General features: G+C 52.0%; 1 protein-coding gene across 1 annotated transcript; it reads left to right on the forward strand.

Moving 5' to 3' along the window:
• Positions 1-208: 208 nt before the first annotated feature.
• Positions 209-23026, forward strand: LOC138996869 (liver carboxylesterase 1-like). The gene is made up of 14 exons (XM_070398092.1): positions 209-334; positions 3183-3387; positions 5128-5272; positions 6521-6654; positions 8210-8363; positions 9811-9915; positions 11877-11981; positions 15969-16007; positions 18008-18148; positions 19558-19638; positions 19927-20074; positions 21266-21397; positions 22312-22384; positions 22670-23026. The coding sequence occupies exons 1-14, from the start codon at positions 283-285 to the stop codon at positions 22851-22853; spliced, it is 1698 nt and encodes a 565-aa protein (XP_070254193.1). The 5' UTR covers positions 209-282; the 3' UTR covers positions 22854-23026.
• Positions 23027-23214: the final 188 nt, after the last annotated feature.

Raw genomic sequence — 23214 nt, forward strand, 5'->3', positions numbered from 1 at the left:
TTATGTAACAAGTTGTGTGATAACTCAGGTAACCTGAGAGCTGTGTCCAGGCTGTTTAGGGGAAAGATGGTCAACTCTGGGTGGGCGTGGCCTAGAGGCCCTGGCTGTGCCCTGAGCAGCCCTTTGGGAGACCTGGAGCTTCTGTGTTGCATCCTGATTAGGTGATAGGGCGGCAGTGGGGCGGGAGCTGCTGACAGGGAGCTGAGGGGCAGAGGTCGCAGCTCCTGGAGGCAGAGGCGCTTGCACAGAGACCTGTGGCCCAGGAGCTGCCGTCCTCCCACAATGTGGTTCTTCGCTCTAGTCCTGGGCTCCCTGGCCGCTTGCACAGTTTGGGGTGAGTCCTTCTGAAATGCAAATAGCGGGGGGAGAAGGCACATTTGGAAACCCGTGTCTGGTGCGAGGTGGGGGAGCTGCATACTGGGCGAACCCGTGACAGGTGCGGTTCCCAAACAGCGTAATGGGAGTGCCATCCCCGAGTCTGCAGCAGACCCAGGGGTGAGGGGCCGTGGAGACAGACCACCGCTCACCTCCCGCCTGTGGACGAGGACCTGCAGGAGCTTGTTTATTTCCCCTGCTTATTGGTCCAGATGTGGCCAAATCGTGGAGAGCGGCTTAGCAGCATATTAACATCAACTCCAAAGGCCTGTGTGTCCTTTGTCAGGGCGCCTCCTTCTCTTTTTTTTATTTTTATATATTTTATTGATTTTTTACAGAGAGGAAGGGAGAGAGATAGAGAGTTAGAAACATCGATGAGAGAGAAACATCCATCAGCTGCCTCCTGCACATCTCCTACTGGGGATGTGCCCGCAAACAAGGTACATGCCCTTGACCGGAATCGAACTTGGGACCCTTCAGTCCCCAGGCTGATGCTCTATCCACTGAGCCAAACCGGTTTCAGCAGCCTCCTTCTCTTAAATGTGTGATGATGTTACACCTCCCTGGGAGCGGGGTGGGGGTGGGGGGGAGAGTGGGGGTTCTCCTGAGGATGAAATGGTTTGATTCTTTGGGGATGGAGGAAATGCCATGGAAGAATCCTTAAATAAAGAAGTGGTTTTAAAGTGTCCTGTTTTTATAGAAACTGCTGGAGGGCCAGCAGATCAGGAGCCACCTCATTGAGAAAATAGGTTGTTACTCCCAGTTTCCAAGAGGCAGAAGGGGCCCACCACCATGATGGCCTCAAGGTAAACAGCGGGTAGGTCAGGAGACAGAGGAGGGAGGGAGTGTGGCAAGAGTCTTGGTGGTGGTTGCAGGTCAGGACAAGCTATGCAAATAGGCAATTTCAGTGGCAGTTGGCAGGTTGGCAGGGATCTGGCCCTGGAGTGATTAGGGCAGGAAGATAGTGGCTGGGGCATGGTAGTCTGAGAAAGAAGCTGTTGAGGGAGGGGGACAGGGGTACAGACTGGCATGCTAGAAGGGCAATTTGATGACTATCTCTAGGAATTGGTTCACTCTCAGAGGGCAGGGGCAGTCCCTCCAGAGTCAGCCATACAGTCAATGTATCAGAACAGAAAATAAAAGACATGGTGAGGATTTGTTCTATGGGATCATTTTGCTTTCCTGAGTCTAAAGCTAAAACACAATTGAGGCCAAGATATTGTGTTCCATTTGATTGAAAACTCTGCCTAAATAGTCCATTGAGCCACATTGGGGTGGCTCAGTCTTTTGAGTATCGTCCTGTGCACTAAAGGGTTGCAGGTTTGATACCCAGTCAAGGCACCTGGGTTGTGGGTTCAATCCCAGGTCAGGGCGTGTATAGGAGGCAACCGATTGATGTTTCTCACATTGATGTTTCCTTTCTTTCCTCCCTCCCTGCCTCCATTCCTTTCTCCAAACATGTTGTCAGGTGAGGATTAAAAAAATTCAATCAATAGTCAGTTGAACCAGGACCTTGTTCCTAAGACTGCTGGATGCTGACCAGTTGTCATGAGGGCTACATCAAGCATGTCCAACTCTCAGGCCACTGGTCACAGGTTTGATATGCTTGGGCTACATGATTGAGCAAGGGAGAGGGAAGTTGAGCGAGTCAGGGTGCTGGGTAAGGCCAGTTAGAATCAAAGGGGGGAAAAAATAAAGGTCAGCCCTAGCCAGTTTGGCTCAGTGGATAGAGCATCGGCCTGTGAACTGAAGGATCCTGGATTTGTTCCTAGTCAAGGGCACATGCCCAGGTTGCAGGCTCGATCCCCAGAGAGGGGCGTGCAGGAGGCAGCTGGTCAAAGATTCTCTCTAATCATTGATGTTTCTCTCTCCCTTTCTATCTGAAATCAATAAAAAAAAATAAAGGCCAGATTAAGGAAAATAAAGTTTCTGCATGGTTATACTATCTGTGGCTCCTGGACCCACAGTTCTGTGGCTATCAGTACCCTGACAGCCCAGGACCCATCTGGAGTTTATTTTCATTCTCCAAATATTCATGGCTGCTCTGCTCATGGACCCACTGTGTAAAGCCCAGACCCCTAGCCTGGCACCCGAGGCCCAGGCAGACATGAAGCTTCTCATTCCAGGATAATTTTCCACTCCCCTTAGATCGCTCTGGCCCAATGAGTCATTCTCTCTTCTTCAGGCAGGTCTTGCCTTGTGGTGTCTCTCCCCCCGCCACCCCCACACCACCCCGCCCCATTCCATCTCCCCTTGTTCAGTCTTCCCCACAAGTCCTAGCACCAAGGGCACCGACTCCATGAGGCCTCCAATCAGAAGGCCTTGCTCCCTCTTCTGCTCCTGTAACACCTAACGGATACCTCCCTCATGACACCCACCCCTTCCTTCTTCCTTCCCAGCAGTAGGGTCCAGTGTGTATGTGGCTCATTCCCCCTGCAAGGTCCAGGCTGCTAAGAAGAGGGGCTGCCTGTTGCTCCCCCTTTCCTCCTGCAGCTCAGCACCAGCACCTCAATGGAAAATGGTTTCCAGAGGCTCCTAAGCATGGAAACCGTATGTCCTGTCCGTGCCCAGCAGCTCTCCTGGCATTGATGTTGTACTTGATGCTGTGATTCCTCCAATTCCCACGGGCTCCTTAGGACCCTATGAGTTAGGAAGGCCGGTTCACCTCCTCTCTTTTTAACGTAAGAAGAAATGGAGGCCTAGGAGTTGAGGGGGCTCTTTCAGGGTCACCTGGGGCAAGACCCACCTGGAGTCCAGTTCCAACCTCTGACCGCGGGCGTGTCCTCATTTCCTCTCCACGCCCACAGGGCACCCACCTTCGCCCCCTGTGGTGGACACTGTGCAGGGCCAGGTCCTGGGGGAGTATGTCAGTCTAGAAGGCTTTGCACAGCCCGTGGCTGTTTTCCTGGGAGTCCCCTTTGCCAAGCCGCCGCTCGGACCCCTGAGGTTTGCTCCTCCACAGCCTGCAGAGCCATGGACCTTCGTGAAGAACACCACCTCCTACCCTCCTATGTAAGTGTTGGCATCTTTTAGTGGAACATTTGCCTCAAAGGGGTGTGGGAAAGTGCCAAGGCACGTTTTTGAGCGCCTTCTCCATTGTTCTGGATCCTTAAGATACGGTAGATCCTTAAAAACATTCCAGCCCAGCCCGCGTGGCTAACTGGTTGAGCGTCAACCTATGAACCAGGAAGTCACGGTTTGATACCTGGTCAGGGCACATGCCTGAATTTCCCGTTGGATACCCAGTATGGGGTGTGCAGGAGGCCCCCAATCCATGATTTTCTCTCATCCTTGATGTTTCTATCTCTCTGTCCCTCTTCTCTCCTCTCGGAAATCAGTAAAAATAGATTTATGAAAAACAATAACAAATTCCAGAACTCCCACAGCATGTTAGCACTCTTTATCCAACAAGTATTTATTGAGCACCTACTGTGTGCTAGGCATGTTCTAAGTTCCTGGGCTCCATTAGTGAAGGAAACAGATATTCCTACCTTCATGGAGCTTGTGTTCCAGCTGGGAGAGATAGATGATAAACACCATGCAAATTAATACATACATTATGTAATATGTTAGAACTAGAGGTCCGGTGGACGAAAATTCGTGCACTGGGAAGAGGTGTCCCTCAGCCACTGCCGGCCTCTGGCCCTCCTCGGCCTTCACAGCCACTGCAGCTTTGTCTGGAAGGACATCCAGAAGATGTCCGTTCTATTTGGTCTAATTAGCATATTACCGTTTTATTAGTATAGATAGGATACTAAGTGCTTTGTAAAAAAATTTTTAAAAAATAAGCAGCTGCCCTAACTGGTTTGGCTCGGTGGATAGAGATTTGGACTGTGGACTGAAAGATCCCAGGTTTGATTCCAGTCAAGGGCATGTACCTTGGTTGCGGGCACATCTCCAGTGGGAGGTGTGCAAGAGGCATCTGATGGATGTTTCTCTCTCATTGATGTTTCTAACTCTCTATCCCTCTCCCTTCCTCTCTGTAAAAAAATCAATAAAATATATTTTTTAAAAAATTAAGCAGCTGATGGGGATCAGAGGTACAGACTCTATTTATTCTCCTGACTTGGACTTCGCTATATTTGGAGAGTGGGGTGAGCCAGGAGGTGTGTGGGTGGGAGTGCTTTGGGGTGTGGACCTGGCAAGTTCTCAGTTCCCAGGTGTGTCTAGTTACCTGGTCACAAGGAGTAGTGAATGCCTGACTCCCTGGGAGGACTCACCAATTGTCATATTGTCACCAAAGGTCACCTCGGAAACCAGGGGCTGCAGCAGTTCTCTTGATGTCGCCCTGCAAATATTTTACCCCTGACCTGTCACGGGCCCCACACATCTGCTGCCGTTCGAGTGAATGGGAGTCACCTGTTAGAACTAGAAGGACTCAACCACCTGGGTTACTTGGTGGAGGCGCATGGCCCCACTGCACTCTCCGTGGGAGCCCAGCCCAGAGCTGGGCTTCGTCCAGGGTGTCAGAACGACCACCTCCCAGGGGGGCAGTAGTTAGGCAGCCTCCTGTACTTGACCTGGTACATCAGAAATTGCTAGGGCGAGGAGAGGAGCCAGGCCTTCTCACTATGCATGATGCTGGGAGGCTTTAGTGAGCCCCAGGGCCCCCGCTCATGGCTTCCTACCCACTCAACATCTTCTCTCTGCTAAGAGCAGCTTTGCACAGGCACAGCTCCCAGGCCACGGCTCTGAGCACAGCTCTGGCTGAAACTGAGTATATCTCTATCCACCTCCCCTCACCTCCCCAAGGTGCTCCCAAGATGCCATGTCGGCCCAGGTGCTCTCAAGGCTCTTTACCAACAGAAAGGAGAACATTCCTCTCAAGTTCTCTGAAGACTGCCTTTACCTAAACATCTACACTCCCGCCGACTTGAGCAGGAAGAGCAGGCTGCCGGTAAGGTGTGCGTTCCATGTCAGAGGGATCTCCAGGTGTGGACTGGGGAGGAGGAAGGCAGCGTGGTGGGGGGAGTGGGGGGAGTATCCCAGCCACAGCTATTTCAGGGGCCCTGGGCTTTCTTTGCTCTCCCTGGCCAGGCCACGTGACCCCAAGAAACACATGTTTTCCATCCCTCAGTTTCCCCCAGCGATAGTCATGGTGCCTCCAGGGGACTTTGCTTTACATCTGTAACCTATCGTCAGTTCTTTCCACGAACTCTCCTGCGAACAGAGGGACAAGCATGAGTACTGATAGTTGCAAGGTTAGGCATCTGATTACCAGAGAAGCTAAGGCATGCTTTCCAGTCAAATTAGAGCTTGAAGGAACCTCACTGAGAAGGCAACACCCCAACCCTCCCTTTACAGACAGAGAATCAGGGAAGGCGAGGCCACCCAGTCGGGTTGGCAGGACCAGGGCAAGGGTTCTCTGAAAAATCGAGCCAATGGGTGGTGTTTGTCAGCTGCAAAGATGCTGCTCTGACCAGTGTCCCAGGGTGGCACAGAGGAGTGGAGGCAGAGTCGGGGGAGTCCAAGAAGCCGTGTCCTTTGTCTTTGTCTTTGCCTCAATATCTCAATGTTCTTGAGCTAATTTCCCTTCCTCATTGTCTTTGGCTGGGGCACTGTCCCAGTGAGGCAACATTTCCTCAATACGCAGAGGCCCAGAGAGGGGCAGCCAGAAGGTGGGGGTAGGTCTGCTGGGGGCAGTCCCTGGGGTGCAGAGGGAGGGATGTGAGGAAGAGATACCACAGGGGGCATGAATGCTTCTTGAGATAGTCATTCACACACAGGAGAGGACTTTAATTCACCGAACAAGAGGTGACAAATGCTGAAATCCAAGGGCTTCCCAGGCAGAGTGTGGTGAGCACAGTGAGGGGCCCAGGCATGAGGATGATGGGAGTGTTTGGGGGAAGATGACCCCGTTGGCCTTGGCCATTCCCATGATGCTGTTCTCAGCATGAAGAGCCTTGGGAGCAGGCAGCACTGGGGCTGGAGAGACAGACAGGGGCAGCCAGGTGCATGGGTGGGGGTGGCCTGGCCCCAGCTGGGGGAGTGGGGAGGAGAGCGATTGCCTGCCCCACCTTTGCTGGGGGCTGATGAGCTTCAGAGAACAGCCTCCTTGAGTCCTGATCAACCAGACAACCCTTGGAGGTCCTTCCCAGCTCTGCTTCCTATCTGTGACCTGTGTGGTTGCTTCCTTCCTGTCCAGGTGATGGTGTGGATCCACGGAGGAGGTCTGGTGGTGGGCGGGGCATCAACCTATGACGGACTGCCCCTCTCTGCCCATGAAAACGTGGTGGTGGTGATCATTCAGTACCGCCTGGGCCTCTGGGGATTCTTCAGGTAAGATATTGGACTCCGCACAGCACATGGGCCCCTGAAGTGAGGGTGGCAGGACCCAGCTCTGGTCATGTCATGTCAGTTCCCCAGAAAGGTGTCCAAATCCCATCATAATTGGGCTCCACACACCGTCTCATTTCCCAACCACACTTGTCCACCTGCTTCTGAGCTTTTGCGTGTGCTCTTCCCTCTGCCTGGAATGCCTGTACTACTTGACCCACTCCTGTGCATCCCATAAGGCCCAACTCAAACCTTCCCGCCTCTGAAATGCTCACCTCCTTTTGACCCGTGCTGCCACAGCACACGGCACACCTCTGGAATGACAGCAGCACAGCAGTTAGAGCAGCAGGTTCAACACCTCACCTCTCATGGGAAAGGAGGGAAGGGCAGACTTGGGCGGGAGCTCAAGGAATGCTTCTGGGTGATGGAACGTGTGTCTGGAGCTGGGAGGTGTCAGAGCATCTGATTCCAGAGGACAAGCCTCTCAGGCGGAATGTTGGGGTCACTTACCCGGTTTGCTTTCACTGTTGGCATGTGCATGAGCCAAGGCTAGAGTCTTCTCCATGGAGTCTTCATGGATACAGGACCCAGGGTTCCTTAAGGCAGAGTTACTGGTAGGTTTTCTCAATGTACCGGCCCCAGGACCTTGGACCCTGCAATGAATGGTGGACAGGAGGTGGGACAGACACTCATTGGAAAGACCTGTAAGGCTGGAGGAGGGCGATATGGGAGTCAAGTCCCAGCATGCAACGCCTTCATTGAGATTCTTCATCTCTTTCACCCACCGGCCCATTTCTCTGCTCCCCGTTACATTAAAACTGCTCCATCAGCTCTCCACGCCTTCTCTCCTTCCAGTCTCTCCTGTCCACACACCAGTCAGGTTCCTACTCAGACCACACCACTGGACTGTTCTAGTGGAGGAGGAGGTCTCCAGTGACCCACCAGCTCTGGGCCCAACCTTGGCAACATGACCCCTCACACCTCTTTGAAGAACTTCCTTCTCTTGGCTGCATGTTCTGCCTTCACACTTTTGTTCATGGACCCTGGGGCCTTTGCACGTGCTATCTCTGTCACCTGGAATTTCTTTCTTTGGATATTGGCAAGGTTCTTGTGCTCATTCATTCAGATCTCTACTCAGATGCGGCTGCCTCTGAGAGGCCTTCCCTAGACGTCTGATCTGAAATAAGACCCCACTGCCCCACCCCTGCCTTTTCCCTGACCCTGTTTTATTTACCCTGAGAGCACTTTCGCTAACTGGTGTTATGTTCTTATATGTACCTGTTTATTTGTTGACGATCTGTAGTGTGAGCTCCCTGTAGTTAGAGATTTTGCCTATTTTGCTTCAGGCTCTTAGAACCATGTTTGGCACATAGCAGATACTCAGTAAGTACATGCCAGGTGAATGGATGGAGAGCTAAACAGACAATGCTACACCTGTGAGTCTGGGCTGTGGAGGGCTCACCCAGAGCCCCCAGCCCAAGCTATGGTCCTGGGAATCCAGCCATGATGACTCTAACCCTCCCCCGCCCCCTGTCCCACACTGTTCTCTTACCCACAGCACAGGGGATGAACACAGCCGGGGCAACTGGGGTCACTTGGACCAGCTGGCCGCGCTGCACTGGGTCCAGGAGAACATTGCCAACTTTGGAGGGGACGCAGGCTCTGTGACCATCTTCGGAGCATCCGCGGGAGCTGAAAGTGTCTCTGTTCTTGTAAGTGTTCCTGGCCCCGATGTGGGTACAGATGGGCTCCCTGGGAGACCCGCTTACCATTATTAACAAGACCTGGGTTCAAGGCTGGCCCTACTCTGCACAGAGCAGACAGTAGAAAGCTAATGGCCCAACTCTCCCCTGGGAGCTCAGGGCTCCGCTAGCATCCTGGGGCTATAATCATCTCCAGCCCCAGCCTGCAACATTCCTCCTGGCTTGGTTGAGTTCCTAATCCCTTCTCCATGAGGACTCTCCTCGCTTCTCCTGGGGAGCAGGGGTGGGTATAAATTATGAAGAAGAGGAGGCAGCTGTGAGAGTTGGGTCGAGTGTTTCTGTGTGGCCTAAAGCCAGATCCACATGTCAGGAGGCCATGAGCACTCACTAAGAACAGGGGTTCTTGTGGTTTGTCCACGCCCACGAAGGAGGACAGCAGTCTCTGTGAATGCAGGAGGGAGCTGGGCTGGGGGAAGCAAGTGAGAGAGGGAGGGGACGGGAGGGTGGCGTAAGGGTGGGGATGGGACAGGGAACACAGACACATCTGGGAGCCTGGTGTGGGAGATGGGGCCAGAGAGGACCTGGAGAGAATCAAAGACTGAGAACCAGAAGAGAAGGCGCTGGGAGCTGCCAGAACCCCTCCAGCTGCCTCACAGCTGAGCAGAGTGTCTGTGCTGCTACCATATTTTAAAACACTTTTGCTTTCATATTTAAATACTCAGAGGAAGCTTTGATATTTTGTGAAGTGGAGAAAGAGGAGAAGTACAGATAGGCCCAAAGAAGAAAAGCAGGTCACCTACAATGTTATAACCCAGAGATTGTCACCATGGACATGTTGACACTTACTTTTCTAGTCTTTTTCTGATGACTCACCCTATCATCTATCTATCTATCTATCTATCTATCTATCATTTATCTATGATTTTTTAAATAAAAAACTTCCTTAACATTACAGTCTAACATAAATATTTTCCTAACCATGAAGTACTCTCCCATAATTTTATTTTTATAGTATTCCATGGTAAGAATTAAAAAGTAGCTTATTTACTCAATGTGATCCCACTTTCCCCATCATGAGCAGCACGGGCACCCCTAGACACCATCATGTGCCTCCAGGATCACTTTCCTGAGGGTGAGTTCTTAGGAATTGAAATGTAGACTCAGAACTCTGTCTTGAAAGTGTTACCGGAAATTGCCAAACTGTCTTTCAGATCTTTTGATGGTTAAAATAGGCGCTTGCCACACACTTCCTGTTGTGTTCCTCGCTCTGTGCCCTGGGCTCTTACCAGCTGTTTTCTTACAGAAACAGGGCCTCAGGGTCAGCCTGGGGAACAGGCCAGGCGGGGTCCTGTTATGTCCACTGAGCCCAGGGGAATGGGCCAGGATGGAGCTAGGGAAGCTCTTGAAGAACCCTCCCCGAGAGCCTCAACTCTCTTCGTCTCTGCTCCCCTCGCAGCTGTTATCTCCCCTGGCCAAGAATCTCTTCCACCGGGCCATCTCCCAGAGTGGTGTGTCCCTCATCTCTGCCCTGGTCAAGAAAGACGTGAAGGCCACAGCTCAGGTAGGTCTCATGCTGGACAGCCCTTACCCCCTTTGCTCTGCTCCCCTGGAGTCCTCGGGGGCCTGCATTGCCATGGGATTCAGCTGTCAGGCCCAGATCATCCCAGAAGAATGGCTGAGTGGAGGATCAAGGAGACCCCTCACCCTCCCTTCCAGTTTTACTTCTGAGCAAACTGGGCCAGAGAGCAGAGGCCCCTCACCGAAGTCAGCAAGGCATCAGGGCAGAGCCGGAACTCAGGCTCCTGAGAACCACACTCCCCAGAGTGTGCACGGTGGGCTGCCGGGCCGAGCGTGGGGAGTGGACTATCGCCACGTGTCATCTCTCGGAGGGCCTGAGTTCTGGGGACCCCGCCCCTGGCCACATATGGGCCTAGAGTGGTTTCTCCCCGAGGGGCCTTGTGACTAGGCTGGGTTCCTGGAGAATTTATTCGTCAATTCATTTGTTGCCTCAACAAATAATTTTTTAAAATATACATATTTTTTATTGATGTCAGAGATGAAGAGAGAGAGATAGAGAGAGATGGAAACATCAATGATGATAGAGAATCATTGATCGGCTACCTTCTGCAGGCCCCACACTAGGGATCGAGCCTGCCCCCCAGGCTTGTGTCTTCCTGGTTCATAGGTGGACGCTCAACTACTGAGCCATGCTGACCGGGCAACAAATAATTTTGATACAGCCAGACTCCTAGCAGCCTTGTGCGCCTTCCATTCTAATGGAGGAGACGGGTTAACAACTACATAATCACACAGTTATTCAATGTCAGCCATGGTAGGAGCAGGAAGGAGAGGTACTTAACATCATGACAGAGTTCAGAAGGAGCCCTTAATCCCGGGTGTAGGGGGAAAGGCTCCCTGAAGAAAGTGATTACTAACGTGCAATCCTCAGGATGAGCAGTAACCTGCTTGGTGAGATATGAATGTCCGAGGAAGCAGGATCGATGTGTGCAAATGTCCTGTGGCAGGAGGAAGTGTCAGAGATGGGGAGCGGGGGCGGGGTGTGAGAGGCTGATGAGGCCAGAGCAGTAAGAGCAGAGGCAACCTGGAGTGAGCTGAGGTTGGCAGGGACACTGCTGCCTGGGACCCCAGGAAAGAATTTGTCTTTATCTGGAGACTGATAGGGATCCAAGGAAGGGAGTGCAACACGCAGCAGGTGGGGCTTTGCTGACGAGCGCATACAGGATTCTGGGGTGGGAGTGTTTCAGTTGGGGTGTGAGAGTGGTTGTGTGGCTCAGTGGGGCAGCCGCCAGGCTGAAAGGGGCTGGCTGGTAGAGAGGAGGGGAGGAAACGAAGAGGGCGAGAATTTCGAGGTTTTCCAGAACTCTTTCGTTGTAAACAGCAGAAGTCCACTTGGCCAGGCTTAAGTCAGGAAAGGGGGGATTTATGGAGAGGAAACAGGTGGTAGAGATGGGGCAGGATTCTGCTGTCACACAGGAACTAGAAATTGGCCAATGAAGGGAATTTAAGACTTTTTATTCTTTACAGCACCTTCCTCCAAGCTCCCCTTAATGTACGCTCTCCACGGCCCGCCATGGGAGAGCCTGCTTTCTTCTCTCTGTGTCAACTTCTCCTCTGGCCACACTGTGCACGATTCACTAGATAGAGGCCAAAGGCTAGTAAGAGGATGAGCCGAGATTTGAAACCAGACAGTGGGATTCTGGACGCCATGCCCTAAAGCCCACTCCAAGCTGCCCCTCTGCAGACATCCGGCTCTGAGAGCCTTTGGCCCTTTTAAGAGAGAGAAGGAAACTGGCACAGAGTTGGCGGAATTGGCATGACTGAGGCCCAGGGCCCATGCCTGCTGGTCCAGAGAAATGTCTGCAACCCCCCGCCTCCCCCACCCCCCCCCACGCTCCCCCTCCTCTCCCGCTGCCTTTAGAAGTTAAGGTTGGGATGGAACATCAACTCGTTGACAGGAGGGACACGGCTCTTGAATGCTGCTGTCCCCTGTGATTTCTGCAGCAAATCGCTACCTTTGCCGGCTGTCAAACCACCACCTCGGCAGTCATGGTGCACTGCCTGCGCCAGAAGTCGGAGGACGAGCTCCTGGAGACATCGCTGAAGATGGTAGGTGCCTCCCTTCTCCATCCACACAGGCCTGCCCCACCATGGGAACTTGGCCTCAGGCTTTATCATCTCAGCTGCCCCCTTGTCCCAGAAACACTGCCTGGGACAGGGTCTGTCCTCTCTGGAGTAATGGCACCCCTCAACCTAAATAGGGAATTTCTTTTCTTCTCTTTTATTATGAAACTAGAGGCCTGGTGCACAAAAATTTGTGCACTTGGGAGGTCCCTCAGCCCGGCCTATACCCTCTCACAGTCTGGAACCCCTCGGGGAATGACCACTTACTGGATTAGGCCTGCTCCCTAGGGGATTGGGCCTAATCTAGCAGTCAGACACCCCTCTGGCAGCCCGGGAGCCATCGGGGAATGTCCACTTGCCAGTGGGGAGCAGCCCTAGCTGTAGTTGGACATCCTTAGTGCTGCTGAGGAGGTGGGAGAGGCTCTCCCCACCACTGCTATACTGGCAGCCGCCAGCCTGGCTTCTGGCTGAGCAGAACTCCCCCTGTGGGAGCACACTGACCACCAGGGGGCAGCTCCTGCACTGAGTGTCTGCCCCCTGGTGGTCAGTGTGTGTCATAGTGACCAGTGATTCCCAGTCTCTCTGCTGTTAGGGTCAATTTGCATATTACCCTTTTATTATAGAGGAAAGAGGCCTGGGTGGGGGCCGGCTGGTTTGCCCTGAAGTGTGTACCAGATCAGGGTGGGGGTCCCGCTGGGGTGCCTGGCCAGCCTGGGTGAGGGGCTGAGGGCTGTTTTCAGACTGGCCACACCCACTTCAGGGTGGGTGTCCCTGCTGGGGTGCCTGGCCAGCCTGGGTGAGGGGCTTAGGGCGGTTTGCAGGCTGGCCTCACCCCCTTCAGTGAAAGGGGTCCTGCTTGGGTGCCTGGCTAGCCTTGGTCTATGGCTGATGGCTGTTTGCAAGCTGGCCAACACCCCAGCAGGGACCTTTACCCCATGAGGATGTGGCCAGCCTGGGTGAGGGGCTGATGGCTGTCTGCAGGCTGACCACTGCCCCTTCAGGGTGGGGGTTCCTGCTGGGGTGCCTGGCCAGCCTGGGTGAGGGGCTGATGGCTGTTTTCAGGCTGGCCAAGCTCCCCAGTGGGGACCCTCACCCCATGAGGGTATGACCAGCCTGGTTGAGGGGCTGATGGCTGTTATAGTCTGGCCATGGCCCCCAGCCACCAAAGCTCCCAGTGGAGGCTGGCTGGAAGCAGGTATCTGGGATTTATTTAGCTTCTATGATTGAAACTTTGTTGCCTTTTGCGGAGGCCCCAGCCAGCTCTGGCAGGCAGGAAGCTTGGCTTCCTCCATCGCCAGGACAACCAAGCCTTCTGCTTGCTCCAGCTCCGTGGCTGCCAGCCCCAATCTTGGTTGGGTTAATTTGCATATAGTAGCTCTGACTGGCTGGTGGGCGTGGCTTGGGCATAGGAAAGGTATGGTCAATTAGCATCTTTGTCTTTTATTAGTGTAGATACCTAAAATGTTAGCAATGTCAAAAACTGACATAATGATCAAGAATCCTCCAGCTCGGTCAAAATGTACTATAGTGCCATTCTTGTTTTCAGAGATATTTTTTTAAAGAAATTAGACACTATTTACTCCTAGAGGTAACTACCATCCTGAATTTGGGGAAGGGGGATATCAAGAACAAAAATTTCAGAAAGGTTGTCAAAATGTTTCTTGGTTAATTTAGAAATGATCAGTTATGACCCAGTGATGGCCCAAGTTTCTAGAATTTCTGAGACCCTGCCTCAGTTGTGATCCTAGGCTAACCATCCATCCATTCATCATCTTTTTTTAAAAATATATTTTATTGATTTTTTACAGAGAGGAAGGGAGAGAGATAGATAGTTAGAAACATCGATGAGAGAGAAACATCGATCAGCTGCCTCTTGCACATCTCCTACTGGGGATGTGCCCGCAAACCCAGGTACATGCCCTTGACCGGAATCGAACCTGGGACCTTTCAGTCCACAGGCCAACGCTATATCCACTGAGCCAAACCGGTTTCAGCATCCATTCATCATCTTATTATCTGTCTATCCCTCTACAAATATATCCAATTCATCAATATCCTTTTCTCATCCTAATATCAATCTATCCATAACTTCATTGATTTATTATCAATCGTTCATGTATCATCCAGCCACCATATATCTATATCCACCATTTATCTCTCTAAAATCAATGATCCATTTGTCATGTATATACTAGGTATCACCCATTTATCCACTCAACTATCCAATGCACCCATATTCCATGTATTCACCAATTCCATCCATTTACCCAACCATAGTCCATCCATCCATCAGTCCATCCATTCATTCATCACAGAGAAGGTGACATTTGAGGACTGAAGGGTGTCTATGGCATTGGTCATAACAGGGAAGCTACAGTGGGACATTCACCCAGAGAATACAGCATCTAGGGCCAATGGGAACTCTTCCCTTTTTTTCGTAGAGGGGGTGAGTGTGAGCCCAAAGTAACCTGAGTCCCTGCATTTGCTGTTTTGGACCATATGAGCTTCAGGAGACATTCCTGGGCACCCAGGGCAGGCCTCTTGCATGGAACTCCACTCAGAGTCCATGGGTTGAACCCAGGGCAGCCTTAGGGCTTGGGTTCTGGTTTCTCAGACTCAAAAAAGGTGACCAGTGTTTTGAAGGAATTAAAACACAGCTGTTTCCTGAAGCCTGGAAAGAGACACATTTATTCCACGTGGCACAAGAGGACCCAGCTTGTAAGGTTCTAAGGGGAGGACTGGTCACTTGGGGAAAACTCAGAGAACCCATGTTACCCTTCTGAGACTTTCTGGGATCATGTGGAAGTCTTGCCATGTTTATCCACTCTCCCAACACACACACACACACACACACACACACACACACACACAAGCATGCATGCAAGCACGCACACCATAAACACCTGGCCTGTAGAAATAAAGCCTATAATGAAGGGACTCTACTGGTTAGTTTCTACCTACTAGTCAGGCCTGTTAGCTATAGAGTAGCATGAACCAGCGCAATAGTGGTGAGCATACACAGAGAGAAGCATGGGGTGGGGACCAGCCAGGCTGCAGCCCAGGAGAGGGACAAGCCACCTGATGGATATACAAAAATATCTCTGAAAACAAGAATGGCACCATAGTACATTTTGGCCAAGCTGGAGGGTTATTACACTACTAGAGGCCCGGTGCATGAAATTCGTGCATGGGGGTTAGGGGGTCCCTCAGCCCAACCTGCAGTCTCTCCAATCCGGGAATTTCAGTGAGGGTATATGAGTGAGGACTTTCTGGTGCAAGATGGGAAAACTCTTTGCAAAGTGTCTTGAGCAGAAAAAGGAATGTGTTGTCACAGAATCTTTAGGTGGCTGAAAAGTTCAGGAGTGGATGGCTTCAGGCATGGCTGGACCCAGACACACATCTATTATTTAGAATCTGTCTGTACCCCTCAAATTTACCTCTTAGCGTTGGTTTACTCTCAGGCAGGTTGGTCCCCTGAGGAGGTTCAAGGCAACGGCAGCACTCTAGTCTAGACATATTTCCGATCTGCTTAGAAACCCCCTTTCCCAATAATTCTAGCAAGAGTTTAGGGGTAAAGTCCATTGTACTCACATGGGCACCGTGCCAATCCATGAGCTAATCTCTGTGGTCAGGAAGATGGAGCACCCAGGTCTTCTATAGATGTCTGGACTCATGGAATGAGGATGAGGGAGGCCCCCTAAAACTGGGGTGTTGTTGCCTGGGGAACCAAAAGGGGAAATGGATGGAGGGCAGGGCAGGCACACACAACAGAAATCCTCGCCAGAGCTCACCTCCCCCACCCACACCTAGACCCTGAGCTCATGCCCAGGGGAGTCAATGTCCTGCCCACTTCCTCTTGGCCAGTCAGGGCGGCACCGGGAGGGAGGGCCTGATACCTTTGGCGGCAGCTGACCAAGACCGGCTTTCTCCCAGGAAGCCTCTCACCCACATGCTCTGCCTTTGTTTTCACAGAATTTTTTGCGTCTTGATTTACATGGAGACCCCCGAGAGGTAAAGACTGTTGGTTTCTGGATCACAAGTTTCAAATCTTGACACCTTTAAGCTCCAGTTAAGGATGAATGAAAGACTTCTCCCTGTGGACGCATAGTAACTCCTTGTGTTTATATTGCTGAGACCCAGAAAGGGGCAGTGACTTGCCTGGTAACACAGCCAGGAGGACCAGATGTCGGACCACAACCTGTTCCTATGACTCCCGGTCCAGTGCTCTTAGTCACTAACTCTGTGTCTCTTGGGCCCAGTCTACACCCTTTCTTTCTTTCCTGTCTTTCTTCCTGTGTTTCTTCCTTCCTTTCTTTCTTTCTTTCTTTCTTTCTTTCTTTCTTTCTTTCTTTCTTTCTCTCTCTCTCTCTCTCTCTCTCTCTCTTTCTTCCTTTCTTTCTTTTTAGTAGTTTTTTAAAAAGATATAATTTTATTGATTTCAGAGAGGAAGGGAGAGGGAGAGAGAGATAAAAGTATCAGTGAAGAGACACAGTCATTGATCAGCTGCCTCCTGCATGCCCCACACTGGGGAGTGAGCCTGCAACTCGGGCATGGGCCCTGATTGAGAATTGAACTGTGACCTCCTGGTTCATAGGTCAACACTCAACCATTGAGCCAGGCTGGCCGGGCTCTAGAGTTTTTCTTGTTTTTATTTCCTGCTCCCAAATATGCCCCAGGGGGAGAAGGCTGCACTAGAAACTCCCACCTTGGGGAGACGGAGGTAACTGCATCAGGGCTCTCAGGAGCCTGCAAGGAGGAGCCCAGATCTCCTGGGAGGCTGCAGGGCTGGTTAGCCACTGTGTGCAGGGTCACCAGGAAGGGAGCCAGGAGCCTCAGCCTGAGGACACTCCTCTCAGCCACGCAGGAAACTCCAACAGAATCTTCCCCCTCTCCTTCCTCCTTTCCTCCCACCTTCCAGAGGGCCACCAGGCTCCCATGCCTTTACCTCTGCAATGCCTCCCAGTCCTACCCCCTCTGCTTTCTCTCTGGGGACAGTAGCACTTACCCTAGAACAGTGGTTCTCAACCTGTGGGCCGCGACCCCTTTGGGGTCAAACGACCCTTTCACAGGGGTCGCCTAAGACCATCAGAAAACACATATATAATTACATATTGTTTTTGTGATTAATCACTATGCTCTAATTATGTTCAATTTTTAACAATGAAAATACATCCTGCAGATCAGATATTTACATTGTGATTCTTAACAGTAGCAAAATTATAGTAATGAAGTAGCAACAAAAAATAATTTTATGGTTGGGGGTCACCACAACATGAGGAACTGTATTAAAGAGTCGTGGCATTAGGAAGGTTGAGAACCACAGCCCTAGAAGGTGTCTTGAGGATTGAATAAAATGCATTCAGTCATTCAGCAAACATTCCATTAGCACTGAGTACTATGTGCCGGGGCCTGAGTTTTGAGCGGGGAGTGGGGGTGGGTGGATGTGGTGGAGGGATAGACCAGTGACACAGGCAAAGAAAGCAGACACAACACCCGGCCCTCTAGGAGTGAGGAGAGAGTACAATAAACACACAAAATATGGAGTGTTTAATGATGGCTAGTGATTCGTAGAAAAGGAAACTGGGAACTGGGGATGGAGTTTGCTGGTGGTTTGAGTGTACACAGTGGGATTTGGGAGCCGTGGCTCAGGGTTCACTAACTCGGAGGCCACAGTGACTTTACGGAGCGTAACCACTGTGAATAATGAGAATTGACTGTCATGAGAGAGATACATATAGATAGACATAAACTTCAAGCTGAAAGTTTTATATAAAACACAAATATTAACACAATATTATTACATATTTCAGTTTGAGGGAGATCCCCTCCATCACCTGCCCACTGCTAATCTGCTGGGGTCACAGACTTAGCTGCTTTGTTAGACCCTGAGCTCTGTGCCGCTGCCCACAGGCACACAGGTGTGTGGTGCTGGCAGTGCTCAGACGAGCTGAGAGAAGGAAGTGGATGTGAGCAGGGAGGGCAGCATGGACACTGTTATGTCCTCTTCCCAGGGCCAGCCCGTAATGTGTTCTGTGGTTGATGGAGTGCTGCTGCCGAAGATGCCAGAGGAGCTACTGGCTGAAAAGCAGCTCAACTCCGTTCCGTGCATCGTCGGAATCAACCAGCAAGAGTTCGGATGGATGATTCCAATGGTGAGCCTGTTCTGAGACTCGCCTCCACGCCCATCCCACCAGCCTCCCATCTCTGGTCACAGGATCTCTTCCTTCTCCAGACCACCCTTCCCTTCTGGGTCCTGGGCAGCTGTTCCCTCTGCATAAGTTGTCATTTCCATGGAAACCTTCCCTGGGATGGCCCAACAGCCACCTGGGTGGTGAGGCTCTGGGGCCCCCTCCCCCAAACTCTGATTGTCTCCAGTCTAAGATCCTTGGAATGCCAGTGCTGGTAGAGAGAATTAGTGTGCATATGGAAAAACTAAGGACTGGGAAGGAGGGGAGCTCAGCAGTAAGGCCTGGGGCCCTGCAGCCTCTCCCCCTGGGCTCAATGCTTTCCAGTTTCTCCATAAATCCCCAGGCATGCTCTTTGTCATCCAATTAGAAGGAGTCAGAGCAGCTTCCTTCCTCTTGTGGTAAAATTGACTTCTAAATGTTAGGAAGGGCTTTCCTTTCTGTCAAAGATAAAGCCAGATACTAGTAGAAGTGGTAGGAACAGGTTTGATTCAGTTATCTTACTGCAACAGGGGTAAGATCCAGTGTGAACTCCACTCAAAGCCTGAAGCTCAAGGCTGGAGCCATGGAAAGGCTTCTGTGCAGGGAGCATGGGGGATTGCCAAGAGACCCGGCCCCCTGGATTTGTGAAGTGGCACTTCTCTGGAAGAGAAGCACACCTCTCCTGTGTGTATGTCAGCAGACAGGGGTGTCAGTTGCAGCGAGGGACGGGGAGAGAGAGCAGAGTTGTCCCCTGCATGTCTGCATTTTGGAGGGACAGCTCCCAGGTCCTTGAGCGACAGCTTTGGTGGTAGATGTACAGTTCTAAGGGCAGAGACAGGCTTTGGCTGGAACAAACAGTGCCTTCTCCTGGCAGCACAGAGCCTTCTCAGGGGGCTGGGATCAGTCACCCAGGGACCCAGCCTACGCTGCTGGTAGCAGTGTTAGAGTTTGGTCAAGGCTCTTAGAGCAGAGGTTTGGATGGGATGGTTATGTGCAGAGCTGTTGTGCACTACTCACCTGAGCCCGGTTTCAAAGGTTATTCTGAAGGACCAAAGCCATGATGACAGGATGGGGGCTTCCTGGGTCATCTTAGATGCATGGGGTATCTGTGACGTCTGTGTCATCCCCAGGGCTCTGTCCTTCAACACTAGCTTGCATTATATTGCAGAGGCCAGAATCGGCTTCTTTTAACATTTACTTCATTTCTTCACTCTCCTTGAGTTTCTGGATACAAGTCCGTTTCACTCATTGGTTTTGCCCAGTTCATCAGAGTCCTTGCCCATCAAGACATGACAAGCTGTCTCCCAGCCTGCACCGGTTTGGTTGTTTGGTCAGTTTGGTTCTTCCCGTTAGTTCCCAAATGAGTAACAACTGCTAACCCGGTGTTTTAACAGATGATGGGTTACCCAATCTCTGAAGACAAGCTGGACAAGAAGACGGCCTCGTCACTCTTGTGGCAGTCCTACCCCGTCACTGTAAGGGCCTAGGGAATTGCCGGGATGGGCTGAGACCCAAGGAGGGACAGGGGATTGCCCCAGGTCACTGAGCAATTAAATGGCAGAATGAAGACTGGGGCCAGAGGGTTTTCTTCCCACTTTTGGCCTTTCCCACGTTCCCACTGGGGGAGGGCGGCTTTGCACAGCACTTGAGAGCATCATGTGGACACTGGGAGAGGGAGGGTTTGCACAGCCGTGCTCATTGGCGGGAGAAGCCATGTCGCTCAGCCAGGGTGGCAGTCTCTTTCACTCTTCGTTCCATTTCAGAACATCCCTGAGGCACTGATCCCAGCGGTCATTGAGAAGTATTTAGGAGGGACAGATGACCCTGTCAAAAAAAAAGACCGGTTCTTGGATTTGCTGGGAGATGTGGTATTTGCTGTCCCAGCTGTGACTGTGGCGCGTGGCCACAGAGGTGAGTCCCAGAGATTGGACAGGAAGGAACACCAAGCCCAGCAACTTCGCTGTCTGTCCTGCCCACCCCTCAGCATAGACAGGCCTCCGAGGCTGGTCCCATGTGGCCGGGGGTGGAGCGCTGTCCTGTTTTGGTTTCTGCCAGAAGTGGACTCTGAGAAAAGGATCCAAATGCCGCTAGTTTATTTGGAGGTGACCCCAGGGACACCAGGAGAGGAGTGGAGAAGTGGCATGGGAAGGAGAGGGAGTCAAGCTTGCTGCACAGTCAAGCACGTGTGCCCCGTGGGCCCTGGAGCCGGTGCTCTGGGGCCCAACAGAAGACATGTCTCAGGGCCATCCTGAGCGACGAGGGAGTTGGGGTACTTAACCTCCAACTGCATGAGTCGCTGGTTAAAGGCTATTTCCTAGGGGTGGCTCATTCCCTAGGGTGGCTCACTCTGCTGTACTTAGGGGCAGAGTGGTCTCTGCTGGCTGAAGACCTCAGGCCAAGAGCTCCAGACGCTGGATGTGAAGCCGGGCTGACATGCCCAGAAGTAGGGATATGGTGAGGCACCGACAGCATCTGCCACAGGCGCTCCTCACCTGTAGCGATGGGGTCTGTGGGGCTGGATGGCTAATCTTGGAAGATGTGTCTTGGAAGATTTCCCAAGGTCAAAGCCAGTGGAGCCGTGGGAGGAGTGAAACCAAGCATAGGATCAGGAGTGTTGTCTGGGACCAGCAAGGTCCAAAGGGGTGAGCAGTGGCAGGTGTGGGGGCAGGTGTTCTGGAAAATGTCCATGTCTGTGGTCAGCTCTTGTCCATCCCTGTGTGTGTTGGGTCTACCCTGGGATTTTCTGGCATTGACCCAGGGCTGTGTGGGTGGGGTGTGAGGTGAGGGATGGGTGAGCTCACCTAGAGAGGGGGTGTTCCTTCTGGTGTTTCTTCCTTTTCTAGGGTCCCCCTTCACCTAGTCTGCCAGCCAGGACCCTTTTCAGAATCTCAGTTCTCCATGATGCGGATCCCTCATGTGCGGGATACTGTCCAGCACACCTCTGGCACTCACGTGGGCAGCTGCTGTTCATATTGTTGTTGTTTTGTGCTCAGGACCCAGGCGTGCCACTAATTCCCTGGGTGCTCAGGGTCCCCCGGAGGCCTTGACACCATGCAGGTGTGGAACGGGTGAAATGAACGTGCGTCAATCATGTCTTCTCAGATGCCGGAGCCCCCACCTACATGTATGAGTTTCGGTATCGCCCAAGCTTCTTGGCAGACAGGAAGCCCAAGACGGTGATAGGGGACCACGGGGATGAAATCTTCTCAGTCTTCGGGGCTCCATTTTTAAAAGGTGATGGCCCTTGGAGGTAGGGGGGTTTGGGGTCAGGGCTCGGTTTGGTGGCCTTGGGCAGGTTTCTTCTTTTCTCTGAGTCTTCATTTCCCAAATTCACCGTGACAGGTTGAACGACAAAGATCCCCCTCTCACTTGCTCTGACATGCACAGTGGGCATCAGTAAGACAGGGCCTGCTCACGGGCTAGAATGTCCCCAGTCAGGTCCCACTCACAAGGGTCTATCAGAATGTCAGAGTAAGGCTAGAATTATAAGGTGTTAACCTTCAATCAGGGCTAACATACATCCCTCTGTGTATCTACCCAACTATCTATCTATCTAAAGCTCATATTTTTAAAAATATAATATATTTAGGAATATGATCTTTAGAGACAACCTTTCTCTAAAAGATCATATTCCTAAATGTCTTTAATACCCTAACTATCAGCAGAGATGGACGACTTGTGTGTGACCCACCTCAGGCCTGTTTGGGACACACCAGTGCCATATCCTCACTGGATGACTTCTTAGGGTCATTGCACTTCTGTTATTTTTCAGATCCAATGAAAATGTGAGTGGGTGGCTGAGATCCAAAACACTCCCAGAAGGACAATCCTGGGAGGTGGGGTGGCCGTAGGGGAACCCCTGGGCGTGGCATTGCAACTCTGAAGAGGGAGGGTGGGGTGGGTGGGTGGGCAGAGAACACCAAGGTCTATGTGTTGACTGCAGCCCTGGGCTGAGTCCTCCATCAGTACCTCCCCAGCTTCCAGTGCACAGAGATGACCCAGTGTCCTCTTAAAACGCAGTTTTCACCTCTGTTGGTCTGGAGTCGGGGTCAGAATCTGAATTTCCAACAAGCACTCAAGTGGTGTGGCTGCTGCAGGCCCAAGACCACAGGTGGAGTAGCAAAGACTTTTCCTCTTCTTCCCTCCAGAGGGTGCCTCCGAAGAAGAGATCAAACTCAGCAAGATGATGATGAAATTCTGGGCCAACTTTGCTAGGAATGGGTGAGCAGCCAGAGCAGGGCTGGCGAGGGGCAGGGCGTATCTGTTGGGAGGGGTAGCTTCTGACAAAGATGGTCAAACTCCTGGCCCTGAGATCTGTGACATGAGAACTCTCAAAGGGACCGGCTTCCCAGGAGATGGGGAGGTCCCTGCCTATGGAGGGGTCTGAGTCTTTTGGGAGAGATGAAGCTGGGGCAGGAGGGGGCGTGTCCCTGCAAATCTCTGGGAGTTTTTGGGACCACACAGTAGCGTTGGGGCTTTTCTATTTGATGTTTTTTCTGTTCCCAGGAACCCCAACGGGGAGGGGCTGCCCCATTGGCCCCTGTATGACCAGAAGGAAGGGTACCTGCAGATTGGTGTCCCCACCCAGGCTGCCCAGAAGCTGAAACATGAGGAAGTGGCATTCTTCACCAAGCTCCTTGCCCAGGGCACAGCCAGGACGTCACCCCAAACAGAGCATATTGAGCTGTGAAGGGGAGGCCCATCCAGCCTCCACAATCTGGGGGAACTTAGGGGTAATTCTACAGGAGATGTTTATGGCCAAAAAGGTATCTTAGTGTCTGGTGGGAGTGGGCAGAGACCACGAAGGGGGAGCTTCTACACCTGTAGCCTTAATTATGGAAATAATGTTCTTTCGGTGACCAAGTCAGTGTCTGTGTCTTGGGTTGGAGTCTACTCCATCCTCCTGGTGGATGGTTGGGACAGTCACACTATCACTCATCAAGGGCTTCTCTGCTCTGCTCCATGGAGAAAGGCCTCAGGCAGAGTCACAGGTTCCCGTAGAGAGAAGCCAGCAGGGTATGTGTTTGGGGCGGGGTGGGGGGGGAGGCAAG

This window comes from Myotis yumanensis, unplaced genomic scaffold (genome assembly GCF_028538775.1).
Source record: "Myotis yumanensis isolate MYYU_CA2020_CCGP unplaced genomic scaffold, mMyoYum1.0.hap1 SCAF_18, whole genome shotgun sequence".
Taxonomy (NCBI): Eukaryota; Metazoa; Chordata; class Mammalia; order Chiroptera; family Vespertilionidae; genus Myotis; species Myotis yumanensis.

Bases quoted from the DNA above. Each gene is read 5' to 3' on its own strand.
- LOC138996869 (XM_070398092.1), top strand. From the start codon at position 283: ATGTGGTTCTTCGCTCTAGTCCTGGGCTCCCTGGCCGCTTGCACAGTT. The intron at 16,008-18,007 runs GTAAAGACTGTT...TCCTCTTCCCAG, and splicing joins TACATGGAGACCCCCGAGAG to GGCCAGCCCGTAATGTGTTC. The intron at 22,385-22,669 runs GTGAGCAGCCAG...TTCTGTTCCCAG, and splicing joins GCCAACTTTGCTAGGAATGG to GAACCCCAACGGGGAGGGGC.